Source organism: Pelodiscus sinensis, chromosome 4, assembly GCF_052426305.1.
Source record: "Pelodiscus sinensis isolate ZL-2025 chromosome 4, ASM5242630v1, whole genome shotgun sequence".
Taxonomy (NCBI): Eukaryota; Metazoa; Chordata; order Testudines; family Trionychidae; genus Pelodiscus; species Pelodiscus sinensis.
In genome coordinates, this window is record NC_143055.1 from 29516555 (window position 1) to 29538705 (window position 22151).

At 39.3% G+C, this 22151-nt stretch overlaps 1 protein-coding gene across 5 annotated transcripts in view; it reads right to left on the reverse strand.

Annotated features, from left to right (window-relative positions):
* TAPT1 (transmembrane anterior posterior transformation 1) overlaps positions 1–22151 on the reverse strand; it is a 90270-nt gene that overhangs the window by 39042 nt on the left and 29077 nt on the right. Inside the window, exons 4-7 of one of the 5 annotated variants that reach the window (XM_075930688.2) lie at positions 20958–21025; positions 20120–20143; positions 9185–9347; positions 1107–1242 (exon numbers count right to left, since the gene is read on the reverse strand). In XM_075930688.2, coding sequence (XP_075786803.1) covers positions 1107–1242; positions 9185–9347; positions 20120–20143; positions 20958–21025 — 391 coding nt within the window. The remainder of the gene's footprint in view (positions 1–1106; positions 1243–9184; positions 9348–20119; positions 20144–20957; positions 21026–22151) is intronic. The other 4 variants (XM_006136982.5, XM_014580547.4, XM_075930687.2 and 1 more) reach the window with 4 other exon arrangements.

Consider the following 22151-nt stretch of genomic DNA (forward strand, 5'->3'; position numbering starts at 1 on the left):
CTCCCATCACTTGAGGCTTTGAAGAACAGGGTTAGACAAACACTTGCCAGGGACAGTCTGGGTATATGTGGTCCTACTTCACTGACAGGGAGAGATTAGAAGGCTTCTCAGACTTCTTCTCAGAAGACTTCTATAGTTCTATGGTTCTTTCATATCTGAAAGCTGAGCAAAAGGTTCAAGTGGACCCATAAAATTCAACAGGGAAAAATGAATGGCATACACTACACTTTCTTTTTTGATAAGACAAACATCTATTGAGCTCTTTTATTTGTCATTATATGGTGAATTAAGAAAAGTCTAGGAACCCATCTACAAGACACAAAAAACCTGTCTTGATTTATTTTATGTGACAAAAAAAACCAAAACACTACTCCTTTGGTCTATTGACATTAGAAGACACTACCATAAAGAAGATATGAATTTCTGCCTATGAAGTTTATTGATTCTATAACCTAATTTGGAAACCAAAAAGACTGACAAACTTCTCTGAGGACACTTCACATCACCCACCCCAGTTAAACAACAACATGGTATCACAAGGCTTCATAAGGCGACATCAGGAAAAATACGTGTGAGTATATTTAATCTAGTGACAAACTAGAAAAAATTAGCTAGAGATGGAGGAGGGGAGCAAAAATAATTGTTAAAGAGTTATATTTTTTCAAACTAATATTTTCAAGTTAAGAAAGCAATTATGCTACACCAAAGATAGTAATACTAAAGACTATTGAAAGATTTAAGTGTAATACTTAAGTATAAGTACAGTCACTATTCATTCAGAATCCACATATAAAAGTTCAGGAATTTGTTTACATTTGCTCCACTTTTGTTGTTAGTAAGGTCATCAACTGCTGCGTGAGAAATACAACTCTTAACTCACTTTTTGGCAGGTTAAAAGCTTTACAGTTGTTTTTTTTAAATCAAGTATTGTAAGTTGTATTCAGAAAACTAACATGAATATGTAATTTCAAGTAAGTCCAGAAACATCTCAAAATAATTGTATACAATTATGTCTTAAAATCATTCTTATTTTGAGAAACTTTAACCTAATATCCCGTGAAATAAAGCAAATTGCTGCAATTAATCCTGAGAAAAAGAAAGGATACAGACATACAGCACTGCCATGAAGAAATGAGGAATCACACCTATATGAGCTCTTTTTCTCTCCTTAGGTTCGGTAGCTGTCCAATAAAGGGCATCCAAAATATCTTGCCCAAAAGAGGAAAACAGGCGATCAGCCACCTAAAGAGAGAGACCTTTTAATATTTCAAAACAACAGTTGTTTTTATTAAAAAAGCTATTTAAATACTTAGCAATAGTTAAAGCCCAACACACAAAAAATGCCTCACAGGGTCAATTTTTTCCCCCATATTTTTCTTTTCCTTTTGGACATTTCATTCCATTGCAATCTCTCTCAAAGCTGTATTACAATTGCCTTGTTCATATCCCTAAATGGTCTACACTTCCCTAATCTTATCATTCCTTTCTTTCAGCAGGACTTATTCAGGAACTGGATACCTACTTGATAAGTGCACATTGGAAAAATAATCGCAACTCTACATATAAAGTGATGGGGTCTAAATTAGCTATTATCACTCAAGAACCATCTTGGAGACACTGTGGCAGTAAAAGAAAGCTAAAAGAGCATTAGAACCATTAAGAAAGGGAGAGAAAACAAAAAACTTTATAATGCTATTATAAAAATCCATAGTATACCCACACCTTGAATCCTGCATGCAGTTCTGGTTGCCCCTATTTCAAAAAGATAGCTAACAACTGGAAAAGGGAAACAAGAATGAGGATAAGGAACAAATGCCATAAGGAGAAATTAAAAAGACTGGGAACATATAGCTTAGAAAAGAGATGACTGAGGAAGGATATGATAGGTGTGTGTAAAATCAAGAATGTTGTGGAGAAAGAATAAGGAAGTGCTATCTACTCTTTCACATAACACAAGAACCAGTGGCTACCCAATTACATTAATAGACATCAAGTTTAAAACAAAGTACTTCTCTGCATAATGTACAGTCAACCCAAGGGATGTTTTGCCAAGGGATGTTGTGAAGGCCAAAGACATAACTGGATCAAAAATAATGAGATAAGTTCATGGAGAATAGGTCCATCAATAGGCCACTAGCCAAGATGGTCAGGGATGCAACCTCAAGCTCTGCATGCCGCCAAACTTACACCTGCCAGAACCTGAGTGTGGATGACCAGAGAGGACTCAACATTGCCCTATTCTGATCATCCCCATTCATCCTTCGAACCACTATCAGAAGACAAGCTACTGGGCTAGAAGGATCGCTGGTCCGACCCAGTATGGCCATTCCTATGTCCTTAGGATACGAAATCTTGGGCCGTGGCAACAACTCAGCTATGGCAGCCTGCCAAAAGTATCACATTGCAATTCAGACTTCTTTCACAAAGGAACATGTTCACTATCATGCCACAAAGCTAGCCTGTGTCTCATGTTTTTCGAATTTATTTAAAAAGAATGAAGGAAAAGATGATAAACAGCTAAGTTTCAAGTTGGGGGGGGGGGGAAGAGGGAGAGATTTTACTGCAAAGATTGGCATTAGATTGTTTCATATAACATCTTCACTAAAGCCCTGGGTATGAAGTAAACAGCATGAATTGGATAATATTTAAAGGAGTTACAAATGCCAAAGAAAAATGATACAAAGGGATCTAGAAGGATTAGAAAAATGGGTCAGAAAATAACATGAGAACTGATTTCGAAAACTGCAGATGTCTGAGGAAATGCAATCCAAAATATATGAACAATGAGGAGGGGGAATTCAGAAAGCAGTAATTCTAAAGGAAACCTAAGAATAATCATGTGTAGAAAATTAAATACAGTAAAACTCCATTGGTCCGGCATCCAATGCTCTGGCACTCCTGATCGCCTGGCACCATCAGGAACCCGCAAGTGCTCCAGCTGCTGGACAACTGGAGCTGCTCTGCACCCGGCTTCCCTGATTCAGCCGCTGCTGAAACTGACCAGCAGCTGAATTGGGGAAGCAGGGGGCAGAGCAGCTGGGGTGCTGCCAGGTTGGTCCCATAGCGCCGCCCCTGGGCGCTGCGGGACCAACCCGGCAGCACCCTAGCTGCTCTGTCCTAGGTGTCCCCAAGAGCAGCTGTAGTGCTGCCGGGTTGGTCTCGCGGTGCTGAGGGGCGGTGCTACCGGACCAACCTGGCAGCACCCCAGCTGCTCTGCCCCAGGTGTCCCCGATTCAGCCGCTGCTGAAACTGACCAGCAGCGGCTGAATCGGGGACTCCTGGGCCAGAGCCAGACTATCGGAAGGGGGGGCTATGAGAGGTCTGGGGTGGCACCCGCCCACTCCACCCCAGACCCATCATAGTCCCCCCCTTCCAATAGTCCAGCATATTTGATAATCTGGCACCCCCTGGGTCCTAAAGGTGCCGGATTATTGGGAGTTTACTGTAGTTTGCTATTCAATACAGCAGCAAAAAAAGTCAGTGTGATTAAATGTAATTCTCAGAAACTGGAGATACTGACAAATTGAAGACAATTCAGTGGAGAAGCAATAGAAGCCCTTCCTCTAGCACAACACTGGGCAAAATATTGCCTGGGGGCCAGACCTGGCCTGCCAAGCCACTGGATCCAGCCTGCGGACCACCCTGCCCGGACACTCAGGCACGCAGCTACCGCAATTTAAAGTACAGTCTGTGCAGCTCTCTGCTCTGGAGGTAGGGGGAGGCTGTGTGTGATCTCCCAGCCCCCAGCCCAATCCTCAACTTCTACAGGCTGGAAACAACCAGCCAACACAAATCGATCCCAGCCAATCTCTCAGCTCAGAGCTGAGAAACTGGCCTGGGGACGGGGGCCGGACAAGCCTCTTTCCCTTCCCAGAGCTGAGAGCCATGTGGAGGGAACAAGACGTCAGTTTAAAGTGTTTTGGGGCTGCAGCAGACAGGAAGCCCAGCCTGTCTTGGGTGTGCTGTAGGGCTGCTAGCTTAGGTATGTGCTCCCCAGTCACAGCCTGCCTCTGGCACCCCTGCCCCTCCCTCACGCCAACTCCCTCCCCCAGGTCATCATCCAAACCCTCTGCATCCTCTTGCCCCAGGTCACAACTCCCTCCCAGGCCTTGTACCCCCTCCGACGCTGCTCCCCCAGGCCAGAATCCTCTCCTGCACCCAAACACCCTCCAAAACTCTGCACACCAAGTCACCAGTCAACCCTCTGCAGTCTACACCCCCTTTTCCCCTTCTCACAGGTCACGATTCCCTCCCAGACTTTGCACCTTCTCCTAGAGCCCCTCTCCAAGGCCAGAATCCTCTCCTGCACCCAGGTCACAACCCCTTACTTCACCCAAACTCCCTCTCAGACCTCACACGCTCTCTTGCACCCCAGTCCTTTAAATGTGTGTGCCCTTCTACATCCAACCACCACCCTAGATCCCACATCTCCTCTACAGAAAAAGCATGGCCCTTGATCACTTTCCAAAATCTTGAAGTGGCCTATTGCCCACCCCTGCTCTAGCACATACATACAAGTCTGAGATCATTAGAATTAAAATGAACAAAGCAGTAGAAGACGTACTTTAGAGAATAGCTTTACATTCACAGGGCATGTTTGGCTGAATTAAGAGGTGTTTGTTATCTCTTATGAGAATAACCCAAGTAAAGAGATAAATAGCACAATACCATAAGCCTCTCTATTCCAGCACCACATGGACTTGACTGGTACTGAAGCAGAGAATGTGTCAAACCACGAGAGGTCAATATTGTCTAGCAGCATTACCAACACTTCCACTGCTTATTGGGCTATTAGGGTACATCTAAACTACATGCTCTGTCGACGGAGCCATGTAGATTAGTTTACTTGAAAAAAGAAAATGAAGCAGCGATTTAAATAATCGCCGCTCCATTTAAATCAAAATGGCCACCGCGCTGTGCCAATCAGCTGTTCGTCGTCACAGCGCAGCAGTCTAGACGGGGATCTGCCAACCCTAGAACCCTTCATGGGCAGATCCTATACGCGAAGCTTACAGGATCTGCCGATGAAGGGTTCTGCGGTCGGCAGATCCCCATCTAGACTGCCGCGCTGTGCCAACAAGCAGCTGATCGGCACAGCACAGTGGCCATTTTGATTTAAATGAAGCGGGGATTATTTAAATCGTCGCTTCGTTTCCCTTTGTCGTCCTGCCTCATCTACATGGCTCCGCTGACGGAGGCATGTAGTCTAGACACACTCTTAGAAAACACTTAGGGGTAAATTAGAGCTAAACAACAGTACAGGACATTGAGAGCTAGGACTTGTTGTTGTAAACCAACTTTATGGAATTGTGGGAAATTTGGCCACACCTATGATAAGTTGATAGCTGCCTACCAAAATCATGCCAAAGAGTTCCTGACTAGAGAAATTCAAGCTGTAATATTATAATTCCTTATTAAACTGTAGTAAGATTATGATATAAAAAGAATCACTGTTGTAAGATGTATTAAGATTAATACTTCAGTTAGTTGTTCTTTTGTAAACTAAGAATGACTACTTTAGACAAGTAAAAACAATAACCAGTAGTATCAGGGTAAAGCAGAAGATAAACAAGCAAATACTTTCCTTTGCCACATTAACCTAAAGGTTTTTCCACAGAACAATATAGTCAGCCAAAGTTCAGTGTTTTTTATTTTTAAAGCGGTTGCTAGTCAGATTTAAAAAAAAAAAATCACTGAAGAGCAACTTCTGACAGAAATCAGAAAAGTTCAACTCCTCTCTCAAGCCAACACTCATTATTAAGTACTACTAAAACATTTAATGGTGAAGATTTCACCAAAACAACAAATGAGTACAGTTAAATGCTGAATATCCCAGACAAAACAAGAGTACCATTTAGCACTAACTAGCTACCCTAATAGTATTATGGTAATAGAATCTCCTGCTCAGAGTTATTTCAAAAGCTCTGCAGCTTGAAATTTTAAATCAGGAAAAGAATTAGGTTAATTCAAAAGAATATTTACAATGGTATTGTTTTCGGCTTTTTACTTCTCAGTAAAAGTGGTCAACATCCCCTCGCTCCTGCTCCAATGTGATGCCCCATCATGCACTTTGTTTGGTGAAGTGGCACCCACTATTGAATACTTAAGGAGGCAGGTAAGTTTTGTTTAGTTCACAATATTGCGAAGGGTTTAAAAAAGTTTTTTAATTTTAACATTTTAATGTTTTATATCCCTTATGGTATAAAACAAGGAAACACCACGCAATATTGTTGGTTCTTTTAAAGCAGACTTACCTAAACCCTATATGCCGGCTCCAGGCTCCAGTTGAGTTCCATGGTGAATGTTGCGTCACCAGCATAACGCACGCTGGGGCTTCATAAGGAGTAGGAGCCGGTGGGTCTGAATCTAAAAAAAGAAAAGCGTCATTTTAAGCCAGCAGGGCTGAATGCACCCCTCAACCTGGTTATTTGGGGGGCATTCAGCACATAATTTGGGTGGTTTTTATTTCTATCAAATCCATTTGCAGGACAATATTCTCTGACCCAAAGTCAGCCGAAAACGTCATTGTAAACATCTTTGTCAGTCTAATCATTTCCACGAATTAAAAATTTCAAAATCAGAGGTTTGAGTTAAGTATATTTTAATACCAATACAAGTCTGGTTACTGCCTTTACAAAAAAAGAGTGCACATGAGCAACTTCTAAGGTGTACTGTTAGTGGCAGATTTGCATTTGGGTAAAATGGAAACAAGTTTCCAACAAGTATGTTGAGTGGGATCTAAGACCCTCTGTTTTATGCTGATATGGATATGATTTAGGCTTGTAAAAAGCTTGCAGAAATCACGTTTCCTACTCTGCCATGCATGACATTTTTTCATGGTAGATCAAGAAATCCAGTACACTTTCTAGCAGGAGCCTTCTCTACTGAAATCAAAGGGAGCTTGCTTTGCTAGTAGCTATAAGCAATACCAGAACACAGAATTCAGATCAGCAGGATCTATTCCCTTGCCCTGGAGCAGACATGGCACCATTGGTTCTGCTTATACTCAGGTAAAGCTAAGCTCAAGCTCCTTTCCTGTTTACTCAGTGAGGGGAATGAAACATGCCTTCTGCTTCGCTGATTAAACTATTGAAGCCCCATTTTAAAACATGCAGTAAGTAGCCATTATTGTTTTTGGTGTTGTTTTAAAACAATTACACTGAAATGAAATGAACTATTTTCAGCATTAATAAATTGTACCATTGGATTTACTTATTAAGTCATGATCATTCACAGGCAGAAATTAGGAAAATATATGTGGATAAATGTCCCCTAGTACATCACAGTTCACATGATCTTAGAGTGCTGAATTTTACATTTTGATTTCTAGATTAGCTGAAAGTAGTATTAAAGAAAAATCACATGAAAGGCAAGACAGTCTTAATTAACATCCAAGATTGTGCTCACACATCACTTACTTCAGGAAGCATATTAATATTGTGGTTACGAAATGTGCTTCTTATTCACTACTTTCAAACAGCAGTAGTGAATAATTCATGTCTAGAATACAAATCTCTGGATTTTCTACAAATCAAGACTCAGTTTCAATAATCCTCAAACTTCTGATAGACATCTGAATCATACTAATTAATCATGGGCTATTAGCAATAGTTCTGCCAGGATACTATACAACAAGGGGTATAATAGCCCCTTAAACACATTATGCCTCTTTCATGCTACAGATATTCAGAGCTACGGTCAGACTCAAGCTTTATCCACTTTTTAAAACTTTTTGTAAATGTCGTTTATGGTTGTTCATAACATTTTAGGGAAAGAAAAGCAGTTGCTTCCCAAAAGCGTTATATTAATAACAAATCATATAAAAACAGATGCTTTGAGTTTTACAGGACTTCCTTTTATGCTACTTCATAAACATATCTCTTGGCTTCCCCCCTCTTTCCCTCCATGTTTCTCCAACTCCTCTAATTCATGGTAGAAACTAGGGATGTTAAAATGAGGTTAATTTACTAATCGAGTTGACTACTTGATTTGCTGATAAGCAGCCCAGCTCAGTCGGGCCTGGGACCAAACCCCGCTGTGGCTCTGCAATTTAAAAGACAATTGGAGTCAGGCAGCCTGCCCCCTGGCTCCTACTGCATTTTAAATTGCAGAGTTGCAGCAGAGTTTGGCCCTGGAGCAGTAGGAGCTGTGGGGATGGCTGTCTGGCTCCTACTGCCTTTTAAATCGCAGAGCCACAGAGGGGTTTGGTCCCGGACCGGGGGAGCGGGGACTGAGCCGGGCTGCCTGCCTGCAAGAGCAGTCCCATTCATGGCAGCTGGGACCCACCGCGAACCAAGGGGCTACTGCTAGAGCAGCCTCTCTCCACGGCAAGCCTGGGCTGCTGTGGACAGGGGATGCTTTGCGACAGCAGTCCCTGTCTGTGAGGGGTCCCAGCTCCCCATTGGGACCCCCTCATGGACAGGGACTGCTGCCTGATACAGAGGCAGTGGGGGGAGGAGGAAATGCAAGTAGTCATCTCAACTAACCGATAAGCTTAGGCAAACAGTCGACTAACCGATAAGCTTAAGCTTATCGGTTAGTCGACTATTTGCTTTCATCCCTAGTAGACATTCTACCCACGTACTAAGGATTTTTATGCTGGTATGGATTGGGAGAAGCTGGAAGTACTGATTTTGTTTTTAGTACACACGCGTAAGCATACTGAAAGGCACATTTCTAAAAAAAGAAATAAATAGATAAATCTCATCTACCTTAAGATTTTTTTCTTTATTCTACCCTAAGATCCTGCCACTATTGGGCAAAACCTTCACAGAATCAATTCCTATTTCAAATATTATATATTTTTTTTCAGCTATCTTATAGTCTGACTCTTGTATTTCAAGTTTCACTCTAGAACACTTTTCTTTTTTCTTTCTCTTTCTCTCTTCCTCATTTTATTTTTTTAATTTAACATAATTAACTCTGATACATTACAAGAAACAGATTTAAGAGGATATATAACAAAGTTGTTGCACCCTTTTTCATGGAAGCATCTGTTGTAGAGATTTTCAAGTCCTTGTCTATTTTACTATATGTTAAAGTACAACTTGAGGTTTTAACATCTTTCTAGCTACTATATTAGAGAGATGTACAAATGTCAAAGTGCAAAAATCATAATACATTATATCTGATATCCAGAAAGAAAGCATACTTTGACATTTCCTTTTGGTGTCAATGCCCTTACCTCCAGCATGTTGTAGATGATGTAGAGTTTTATGACAGACTGTCCTCTTATCAAATGGTACATCATAGAGTAGTCAACATAGTGCATCATGAAGTAGCAGATGATCAATATAACTCCTTTGAAAATGTCACATACCTGAGCAGGTTGTAGCAAACGTCTATCACTGAAATACAAAGACAAAATCATTTTTCTATATGTTATACAGTAAAATACAACACAAATGCCATTAGCTGATATGCACTGATAGAGGCTGCTGGCTAAGAATGAATATATATAATTTGAAAGAATTTACTGCTGAGCTAAAAATACAGAAAAACAAGTAGTGGTGCGCTAAAAATAATTATGCAAAACTATAGATCACTGTCTTGAACAGGATCATTCTCTCCCAGCTGTCAAGGCCCCAGTGGTTAGGTAAAATCACATTTGCCCTTAACCTTAACAAGAGCCTTTGCACAAAGGTATGGTTGTTTTTACTTAATCCTTCATTCTTAGGAATTTTACATATCACTTTAATCTCCTCACTTTCAGAAGTAGTCTTGCTTGCTTCTCTCTTTGGAAAGGAAATGAAGCAGCCTTCTCTAATACTTCAGTACAAAGAAGGACATGCTAACGGATGGCGCATGTATAGACTACATGTTTTTTTAGTCTATAAAGTGCTACCAGACCATTTCTTGTTTTTTAAGTTCAGTCTGAAATAATTATTCCAGAATAGCTATTTTGGTCGATTTGCCCTTATTTTCTACCAGTCTAAGGAAAATTAAGTAAGGGCAAGAGAGAAACTGTCTGGACAGATACATATACAAATCATGAAATCAAGTCATGTAAAAATTATAAAATATTCAGAGATGTTATAAGTGACACGTACAGGAAAAGCCATAATCAAATTTAACTGGTACCTATCAAAACATGTAATTAGATAAACCCCTCTACATTTTAGTACATTCCAAAAACAAAAATTGTGGTATAAAAAGATAATGAACATGTTGGGTTAGCTTTTATAAATTATGAAAGGTACATAGTTCCACTGCAATATATTGCAAATAAGTAATGCTATTCTAAGCCACATTGATCCCAGGATATGGCACTTACAAGGTGAGGTAACATCTTGCACAGCTGGTCCAATAAAACCCTAACTTCCTTGTCTCTAATTAGTTGACAGAAGTACACAAATTCTATGTTCCTCTACAAAAGATAAGAAATAAACAGACAGATGCCGAGACTCCACATTGCCCTCACCACATGTCTAGATCAAGCCATTAAATCAGATAATTAGCAATGGCTACTAGAGTTATATTAATATGGGTATATTACCTGATTTATAAGTTTGATTGAAAAGGGTTTAACAGAAAAGAGCTTAAGGATTGAAAAATGAGATGCCCATCTACTCTCAACAGTGTTTTAAACACTCCATACAATTGTTTAATAATTTCAACTGATTTATTTAAAAATGGAGCAGATATAAAATCTTGAAATATACATAGTGAGTCTAAAAATACCCATGTTTTTATTACTATTACCCTTGTCTCCCCTTTTTCTTTCTATTGTTCATTTGCCATTCATTTATTATGTCTCGTATTAGCCTGTAAGCTCTTAGGAGTTTAGACATGATACACTCTTTTCAGACAAGCACTGCAATGTGCAACTACATAAAAGCTCATTTCTTGCAAAAAACATAAGTAGTGCCGTTTGAACCAGATGTTCATATGAATTCATACTTTTGAAGAGTGCACAAACACAACAGCTTTTATAAAACAGCAACTCAGTGGATCCTCTCACCGTCCAGGTTCTAAGGATTTACAATGGAAGCAGGGTGTCAGATTTGTACCAAGCAATAGTGTGTATATTCCTATGCTGAGCTGATGAATGTCCATTTTGCTTCAGTCTTCACTGAAAAGGAAAATGGTTACCAGGTACTCAACTTGAACAGCAAGGGGGAAGGAACTAGGAATGTAAATATGCAATAAAAAAATGTACTGGTTAAACAATTTAATTGTAATAGTTTAACTGTGTGGCTGAGGTCCCGGGGCTGGGGTCCAGGCAGTCCACCAGCTATGGGGAGTTCTTCCAACCCAGTCCTCTACACTTTGGATGAGGGGGCTGCTCTAGCCAGGGTTCTGCTACACTGCACCCTGAGTCAGGTACAGTGGACAGGAGGCTGCTCCCCCTGACCAGTCCTCCAATTAACCATTTACCTGGTAAGCATGCTAGTAAGGCTAATGATTACTGGTTAACCAGTTAACCTTTTCATCCCTATAAGGAACATAAGCCAAAATAGGGAAATAACATACTGAAGAATAGTTAAATACAATTAGAAGTATTCAAACCAGTAAGACCTAATGAAGGTCATAGTGGACCACAAGTTGAATATGAGTCAACAGTGTGATGCTGCTGCAAAAAAAGCAAATATGATTCTAGGTTGTATCAACAGGTGTGTTGTAAGCAAAACTTGTGAAATCTTTCTGCCGCTCTACTCTGCACTAGTTAAGCCTCAGCTGGAGTACTGTGTCCAGTTCTGGGCGCCACATTTCAAGAAAGATGTGGAGAAATTGGAAAGGGTACAGAGAAGAGCGACAAGAATGATTAAAGGTCTAGAGAACATGACCTATGAAGCCAGGCTTCATGAACGGGGCTTGTTTTGTTTGGAAAAAAGAAGATTAAGGGGGGACATGATAGCGGTTTTCAAATATCTAAAAGGGTGTCACAAGGAGGAAGGAGAAAATTTGTTCCTCTTGGTTTCTGAGGACAGGACAAGGAGTAATGGGCTTAAAGTGCAGCAAGGGAGGTTTAGATTGGACATTAGGAAAAAATTCCTAACTGTCAGGGTGGTCAAATATTGGAATAAATTGCCAAGGGAGGTGGTGGAATCTCCCTCTCTGGAGATATTTAAGAACAGGTTAGACAGACATCTGTCAGGGATGGAGTAGACAGAGCTTGGTCCTGCCTTAAGGGCGGGGGGCTGGACTCGACCTCTCGAGGTCCCTTCCAGTCCTATGATTCTGTGAAGGTACTTATGGAATAAGCTGAAGAAATCTTGGAAGCATTAGCAATCATCCTTCAAGAACTACAGGAAGTCAGGTGAGGTCCCAAAAGACTGAAGAAGAGCAAACATACCGCTTATCTTTAAAAAGGATAACAAAGATGATCCAAGGAATTAGTAAGCCTGACATCAATACCCAGAAAGATCTTTGAAAAAATTTAAACAATTTGTAAGCCATCCAGAGAATAGTAGGGCTATAAGGAACAGCCAGTCTGGATCCGTCTAAGACCATGGTAGGGAATCTCTTCTTGGGTCAGGGGCCACTGACCCACTGAAAAATACGTAGGGGGGTGCCCCAAAAAACTCACTTACCTCACAGTTTTGGCCCCCAACTGAGAAGGGCAGACAAAACTCTCTACATTTCCTTCATACATCAGGGTCTAGGTGGGTCCAGAGTAGTAAATTTTGTGGGCTCCAGCCTCATGCTGGGGGGGAAGAGGGAGTCGTGCAGTGCCATCATGGACTCCCCAATGCTGGGGGCAGACACTGAGTCTCAGGGTGGAATCCAGGCAAGCTGTGCACTGCATCTGGCCTCCCAGGCCTTAGGTTCCCCACCACTGGTTTAGACAAACATCTATCAGGGATGGTTTAGGTTTATTTTGTTCTGTGTCAGTACACGGGGCTAACGTTGATGACTTCAAGACTATTCCTTGTGTTTAAGTTTTTCAAGGCCCCTGTCAATCCTAATTCCCAGTTCAAAAAGTCACTGCACATTTAATCATCCAGGTCAAGAAGGTGAGTTTCAGGAGCTGTTGTGTATTAGGAGAAATGTAGTATCCATGCAATTAGCTGCTCCGGCATAAGATTTTTTGACAAGGCAACTTGGAGGGCTAAGTACTGTCTTAACCTTTCATACAGAATTAATGTACATCTCCCTACACTCCTTCATTCAGTGAAGTTGCTCTTATTTTGTTATTACCACTATAAAATAGCTATTCATTGCCACCAACAATTTAGTAGTGATGTGCTCAAATTGAGACCTATTTTTAAAGGAGTGACTGATACAGTATAATTTCTATAATATACTGGACAAACCTTATTGAATTAAATTAAACTTTGTTGAATCAAGTTTAAGAGTTCACTGTATTATTCACAGTTCACTCACAGACTAATGGCTGTTCTTGTTATGAGTGAAAGATGTTATGAACTTGTAACCACAGAAAAACCTCATTATGTGCTCTGAAGATGTGATTGCCTGCCAGAATCCTTGGTGGACTTAGGGGTGATCTCTGGTAAACTTATTAACAGGCATACAGGTCCTTTTATTGTTTTTATTATGTTTCTCCTGCAAAACTTCCACTTTAAGAATGTGTTTACTGTACTTAGAAAAACTTGTGTGGTTACTTAACTGTGAGGAATTATGCTGTTCATAGTTTTTGTGGAGAATGTAAAGCATGCCTGTTTTTGAAGCATGACTTTGAGGAATTCACAGTATAGACAGGCAAAAAATATCCTGATCACAACGTGGAGAGACATATTTTGTCACCCAAGAGAAGTGAAGGAAAGGAAGCCAAATGCTTAAGCATAGCTCTTGGCCAAAAAGGTGTTTTCAGATCTCTAATATCATGTGTGCAATGAGTTTTGAGAACTAATCAAAGCCTCTGATGCAATATTATCACACAATAATTAGCAAGTGCCTGTATTTGTCATTGGCACACTGAAGACTGGGGAAATTCAAAAGTACAGCAAGAAGGAGTCAGTGCCTTCCCACCTTGTTTCGTGATCATAAAGATTCTATGGTTCAGGTACTCACTACAAAGGTGAGAACAGTATAGACACCTAATCAAATAAATAGTGCTCATATGCTCACCACCACTCTAGCTTCAAAATCTGCCCCTTCTGGCAGCTGCAGACAATAGGAAACTGCATATAAAATATTTCTGAGCCATCAGTCAGCAAGAAATAAGGGACTGAGCAATGGATATGGGGAATGCTCTGGAGTCTTTATCAAACCAGCTAATCCCTCCTGGGGCCTCCTGTGTTTATAACCTGCCACTGAAAATTTAAAGGAACAAGCTAACAAAATACATATATAGCATTGCACAAATTCACTCAAAGTAGTTTAAAAATCACACCTTCACTTAAATTATGTGTACCTAGACCATAGCCAATCACAGGTGAAAAATGAAAAGGAGGGCAACATCCAGGAAGGATTTATACACATGGCTATAGAGAAAAAACAAAAATGGTCAACATACCACAAAGGCACCAATTAACAGTCCTTTGTCTAAAGCAAGTGCTAAAAGTGAGCTGGGAATAACAGGTTTCTTTACTAGTCTGCAAAATTCCTATTCTAAGGCTGCCCCAAAATGAAAGTAGCCATACAATTAAAATGCAGAGGTGAATTAACTGGATACCAAAGCTACTAGTTGAGTAAGAAGCATTATACATTTTCTCTGGATTTTCTTCGGAGGTTGGCAGAGGAAAGCATACGTTGAAGTTATCAGAAAGGTTCCATGCTTCCGTACAAATGGATGGAGTGGGATATTTTTTTAACTGAAAATTGAATTTTGATTGTATATGTATGTAGCTTCATACCTTCTGTAGTCCCCAAAAAGGTGCCTAGGAGAAGAAGGTTGCCAGAATTACTGCCATTTCAATCTACTTTGGGGAGCAAGTTTTAAACTGACATTTTCCCCCGTCCTCCCCCCCCCCATGAACTTTATGTCTGGCCTTGAAATATTCCTCAGTGTCGAGAAGGCGAACAGCAACCACAGACAGAAAGTATACTGTGGGTACATTCTCACAATGTAGCTATAAAAAAAATGCATGTTTGTTACTGTGTGCAATCTACGCTCAGTTAAACGAAAGCTATGTTTGGTACGTGCTAGTTCCTATAGGGTAATATCCAAACTGTCTGCTGTCCAAGGGCTTATTTCTTATAATCTCTTACTGGACTGCAGAAGTGAGTGTTTTTTGGAAACCAATTACAGGCTTGCAATATAGCTAAACTTGGTTTAAGTCATAACTTCTACATCTCCATACACCAATCTACAGAATTCTTTGAAAGAGTAAATAAGTATGTGGATAAGAGGGATCCAGCAGATATAGTGTACTTAGATTTCCAGAAAGCCTTTGACAAGGTCCCTCATCAAAGGCTCTTAAACAATGAAAGCTATCATGAATAAGAGGGAGGTCCTCGAATCAACTGGGAACTGGTTAAAAGATAGGAAACAAAGGGTAGTTATAAATGGTCAGTTTTCAGAATAGAGAGAAGTAAATAGTGGTGTCCCAGGATCTGTACTGGGATCAGTGCTATTCAACAGATTCATAAATGATCTGGGAAAAAAAAAAGGATTAAAATTGAGGTGGCAAAAACTGCAAATGACACAAAAGTTCTCAAGGTGGTTAAAACCAACGCAGACTGTGAAGAGGTACAAAGGGACCTCACAAAACGTGGTGACTGAGAAACAAAATGACAGATGAAATTCAATGTTGACAAATGCAAAGGAATGCACATTGGAAAACAACCCCAAATATACATATAAAATTATGGGGTCTAAATTAGCTGTTACCAGTCAAGAAAGAGATCTTGGACTCATTGTGGAGAATTCTCTGAAAACAGCCACTCAATGTGCAGTGGCAGTAAAAAAAAAGCTAACAGAATATTGTAAATAATCAGAAAGGTATAGATTATAAGTCAAATAATATCAAAATGTCTATAAAAATCCATGATACACCCACTTCTTGAATGCTGCATGCAGATGTGGTCACCGCATCTCAAAAAAGAATTAATAGAGATGTGGAACAACTTGCATATGAGGAAAGATTACGAAGAATGAGACCACAGCTGAAAAAAAGAGATGATGGGGGAGAACATGATACAAGTCTATAAAATCATGACAGATGGGGCATAAGTAAATAAGTGTTATTTACTCCTTCTGATACCACAAGGAGGGGGTCATCAAATGTAATTAATATACTGCTTTGCGGCAGCAGCCACTGTCCGTGGGGAGGTCCAAGCTCCCTGCAGACAGAGGCAGGAGCTCAGGGGGCAGCTGCTGGACCAGCCTCTGTCCACAGCCAACCCAGGCTGCCGCAGACAGAGGCTGCTTCATGGCAGCCTCCCCACACTCCCTCACCACCCTTCCCTTGGGAGCAGCCTCAATCCACGGGGAGCTCAGACATCTGGGGACAGGGGTTGCTGCCACTCCATGCTGTTGCCTCTGTATACAGCACCTCTATATATATACAGGCAGCAGCATGAAGTGTCAAGCAGCCAATCTGTGTGGGGAGCTGGTTTTTAAACTGGCCCCCCTCACAAACTGGCTCCCGCTTGGCACCCCCCACTGCTACTTCTGATACAGAAAGTAATAGGCAGATTTAAAACCAACAAAAGGAAGTATTTCTTCACACAGCTAACCTGTAGAACACTTTGCTAGAGAATGTTGAAAAGGCCAAGATTACAACAAGGGTTCAAAAAAGAACTAGATAAATTCATGGAGGATATGTCCAATCACTGTTTTACTTTATTATTATTTCTGAGTGATGGTAAGTCAGTGTCCAGGAACTATCACTCTTTTTGCTGTATAAATATATGTTTAATTAAGTTTGTATCAAGCTCCCCGCCACAGCCCCACTTTCCAAAAAAGCAGCTACTCAGGGGGCATAATGAAAAAGAGACCATGAGAAATCTCTGGGCCAGATGTTAAAAACTGGATAATGCAAAAGATGCACACCAGACAGATCTGGAGACCAGCTGATTACATTTGTCAGCAAACAAGGATAGTCTTGAGTCATTCAACAGCTCACTCTCCAGTGAACATCCACAGATGATTTAGACCAAGAGCTCAAACCCTCCCAGGATTCTAGCCCAGAAGCAAAGCTACAAGTGAGACTACCCTCTTAAAAACACAAAGGAGGCTAGTCTTCATTTGGTATTTTAGTCCTAACAAACTATTAGGTTTTCACCTTGTTATGGTACTTAAAAGAATATAGTGGTGCCACAGATGTATAGTGGCAATATATCAAAGTCTAAAAAGAGTAATCATGACATTAGTGTCAGATGAATTAAATACATCTTTTCAGTTGTCAAGAATGTAAAGGTTATTTTACCCTCAAATTTATTTCACTTTAAAATTGAAAAAAAAAAAAAAAGAATGGTAGTGAACAATTAGCAACTTTTAAAAATTATGGTATTTCTGACATAAGAAAAGCCATTTAAGACCTGACCTACATTAATACCCATTTCCCTGCCCAAAGTTAAACAGCCCTGACTTGTGCAATATAATGCAAAACTATAGAAAAAGAACAAAGTTTGCCAACAGAAATGAACAAATAGGGTGAAATTTCTTTGCTTCTGAAGATTTTTTTTTAAAACTCCATTGTTTGAAACAATCATACATGGTATGCAAGTTTTATACCAAGCCATTCTAAATACATTCCTTATGTGCATCTCATACAATAGGAAGATTTCTGTCTCCATCTATTTTTTGAGATAAATAAAGCACAAGAGTCTAAACCTGTACAAAAGATCAGAAACACCAATGCCATTATGAAGAAAACAATTACAAACGCATACACTTCAGGAGTATTTCAATGGCAGCAAATTATTATTTTGATAGTACTTGTACTGTACATTATGCCAGCTATAGGCTCATATTGCATTACTATCTGTCTTTGCTAAAGAACTAAATGTTCTTTGTTCTAACAGCTGTACCACTGAAGTTTTTTAACAACTGGTAGGGCACGAGTAAGATGAGTCACAATAAAACCCTGGTTTACTGGAATCCAGAATAATTAATCCACAAATCAATGAAATATACAAAGCTGATTAGAGTTCTGGCATCCCAAATATGTAATCTGACTAGTGCATTTTTAGCTATTTTTATACAACATATAAAGGATCTACAACATAAGGATATAATAAGCTTAACTCATAATTTTACTCCATATATTTTCAAGAGAAGCCAGGATACCAGTTTCTACCAAATTTATCCCAAGGAGAATCAAGTGACAGCATTTCTTTCATGGGAGCACCATAAAAAATAGAACCCAAATAAAAACATTTATTTTGTATTGCATTTAACTGAAACATCTAGACACTTGTTAAAATTTCTCTAGATTATAAAATCAAGCTGTACCCATCTATTCAGCATCTTGTCATCTCAAATACTGATTGATGCTTCGGAGGATAAATCCTCATGACAAACACATTCAGTAACTTTCTCAAGAGGGAAGTTGCATTTAAATACTAGGCAGCAAATGATTGGCTTTTATTCTAGAAAGTTTATTATGCTTTATAAATTCTTATCTTATATAACTAATAATCTCATATAAATAAGTGTAATTCTTTTTTCAAATCTAATTCAGTTTTTTGATTCTATATTCTTTGGGCAGTAAGTTATGAATTATGCAAAAACTGATTGTACTAATATTAAAATGTGTTGCCTTAATATAATTACTGTTTACGATTTTATCATGATGTGGCATATGTGAAAACGGATAAAAAGTAGCACCCAATTTATTCTCTGTATATTCTTGTTCTTCAAAAACAGCAGAACCATCCCCCAAACATCATACCCACTAATAATTATGGTTTGAGATTTATAAAGTTGTCATTTTGATGATGTTACATTAGGGATGTAAGCAGCATATACTTATTGGTTAGTCATGTGACCACTCGACTAGTCACTTTTCCCCATTGCTGCCTCTATCAGAGGCAGGAAGGGGAGGAGTAGAAGGGGGGCAGGCACAGAGGGGGAATCTGTGAGGAACTGGGTGCAAGCCGGGAACCAGTTGTCCCAGCTCATGCCTGGTCCTAGACGCTGCGCCTCTGATTTTAAATGCAGTAAGAGCCAGGCAGCTGTTACTACATTTAAAAGGCAGAGCAGTGGAGGGGTTAGCTCCCGGGGTCAGGATCTAACCCAGCTCTGCTGTTTCCCCACTTAACTAATCAAGTAGTCAATGGAAAATTCCATCAACTACTCTATTAGCTGGTTAAACAAAATTTAACACCCCTATATTACACAGGGATAATTACATATTGTATATACTGATTTTGTATAGAGCTATTAAATTTTTTTTAAACCAAATGTTATGCATTACTAAGTGTAATGCTGTAAAAAAAGTTTATGTATCCAGTGTCAACACAATTACCTTTAATAACATTTATAATCACATCCAAGAATTAGACAAGTTAAACTACGTCAAGGAAGATAAAACAACAGAAACAGGAATGAGCAGCCTACTGCTTAAGATACAATAATTTTATTTTTCATAAAAATATCCTTATTAAGTGTCAGAGAACTAAACCAAAATGAGTTTGCTGCAAACATGTCTGTATATAGAATGAATTTTTAAAAAATTCTTCAAAAGGTGTGAGGAGCCAGCATCCGTTTTTGTTTTGGAAAAGATGCCTGAATTCACAAATAAAACTAGGGATGTCAATGTGTACTCGACCACATGATTAACCAATAAGTCTGGGCTTATCGGTTAATACTATTGTATCAAAGGCAATGGGGAGGCAGCGGAGAGAGGGCGGAAGGGGCAAGAGGGAGCCAGTAAAACTGGGTCCCCACAAGCACCAAGCCCCCACCTCCTGCATGTAAATGTGTAACCACTAAAAATTTCAAGTGTTTACACGTTTATACAAATACCTGATTAGACTGCCTTAAAGAGCCATTTTCAACACATCTAATATTTGTATTGGAAAAGTAACTCATATCCATGGTCATTGCATTTTCAAGCGTGTGCATGTGTACGTAAACACAACATTTTGTAATTTTTCTTAACTGGTTTTTAATATTAGGGTTTTGCTCACAGACATCTATTTGAAACACAGGACAAAATGGAGGCTAGGTTGTCAATATCAAACAGCACTTCACTTTTGAAAACACGAAAACTACATGCAAACAACACAGCACAAGACCATACTAACAATGTAACATAAAACCAACCTGATTTCTAGGCTCCGAGGAGAGCTGTCTCAGAATAAATGCAAAATAAGATCCCACGTGAGAACATTAAAAAAATCTTCACTTTATACATTTATTTTAATAATGAGCAGCATTATTATTAAAAGTCAACATTTACTGTGTAGATTTGCTAAGTGTTTATTATGCAAATAAGTCTAAGTAGTTCTCATAATACCCATAATTTTCTGAAAAACAAAACAGTTTAGTGTTTTTCACCTGCCAAAATGCAGGTACTTTTTCAAAAATCCATAGACTAAAGTTGGTCTTGTGGTCACCCAGAGATACAGATTAACTAACTGTACTTAGTCAAATGAGTTAGTTTTAAGCAATCTCTTATAATTTTAAATTATAAAATTTGCTTAAAAAATAAAGTACAGGCAAAAATATAACTGATGATGAACAGAAACATCTGGAATACAATACAAAAGTAAAAACAAACCATTTTGTACTGTACTAAATAATCAAAACAGAGCAAGTGCTGAGAATTATTTGTTGATGGAAATGATGCACATATACTGTACCTACAAACATGTAAACCCTAGTGTCTGTATATACCAAACTACTTCCATAACCGCCCCCACCCCTCCACAAACACACAAATCACATAAGAAAGTAAGTATAACACTAAACAGCACAAGCCTTTATGTTTTCCTTTAAAGAACTATTCAGCTGTGGGCAATTTATAACAAGTGTCTTTTGATCTGAGAATGTTAATTAATAATTGACCTAAGTTGTCCATTGATGTATTCAGTCATTTTACTGAGTACAAGTGGATGTGAATTTGGCTGATAGCATAAAAGGAAAATCAGGATTTACTCACCATGGAGAAGTTCCCTGTGACACCACATTCCATTCTATAAAGGAAGTGAAAGTGCTCTTCCCTTCAGTCTGATTTACAAGAGAGAAAGAAAGAGAGAAGATTGTAATGTTGCTACACTAACGTACTCTTATGGAAAGGAAAGGTGGATGTCTGCACTGACACTGATAAGCTTTTCTAATGTAGCACACACAGAATGCACATGGACAGGATTTGGCTTTTTGTTTAGAAGGAATAAATTTGAATACATTCTGATGGAAGACAACACACATTTGCCTTCTCATTAGTTTAATCAGACAGTGAAGAAACTGTGTGAGTGCAAGGGCTGGAACTAGTCCTGGATGGGATGAGGTGAGAAGGGAGAGACATTCCCAACAAATAAGCAATTACACTTGGACCTAGGTCTGTAATGGAAACGCCAATTTACTTTTTAAAAAGGTCTGACAATTTATCAGAGTAACAAGATCTGGAGGTTAGGTCCATAAAAGGCTATTAGCCAGGGGATAGAAGTGGTGTCCCTGGCCTCTGTTTGTCAGAGGCTGGAGAAGAATGGCAGGAGACAAATCACTGATCATTGTCTTTGGTCCACCCTCTCTGGGGCACCTGGTGCTGGCCACTGTAGGCAGATAGGCTACTGGGCTAGATGGACCTTTGGTCTGACCCAGTTTGGCCGTTCTTATGTTCTTAAGATCCACACAAAAAATGCCAATATGTTTGGTATTTCTAGAAGGCTCTCTATGCTGTAGTTCTTTCTTTGTTTATTTCCCATTGAAAGAAGTGAAGTCCAACATGGGTAACAGGGAATTTTATAAATACAGCTACTACAACCAAGCCTAGAAAGGAGCTAAATAAATTATAACTTGGAACTAATACTACTTATCCCTTTTAGGAAGAAAGGAGTAGAGCAATAACATGCCCTTTATCTAGTGTATTTACAATATAAGTCCACTGATTTCCACATAAAAGAACAAATCGGAACTTTCAGGGAAACACTTCAAGGAGTTAGTACCTTAGACATTGACATTTCTTCCCACAGGAGAATATTTATAATCTAGTTCAGTATTTTCTAGAATGATGCCTTAAAAATAAATCTGAGGTTATTGGAAAAACCTTTCAGGGAAGAACGAAGATGTAATATAATCTAGTCATTCATTCTATAGTTTAATTATAGAATTAGTTTTACTGGATGGAATCTTC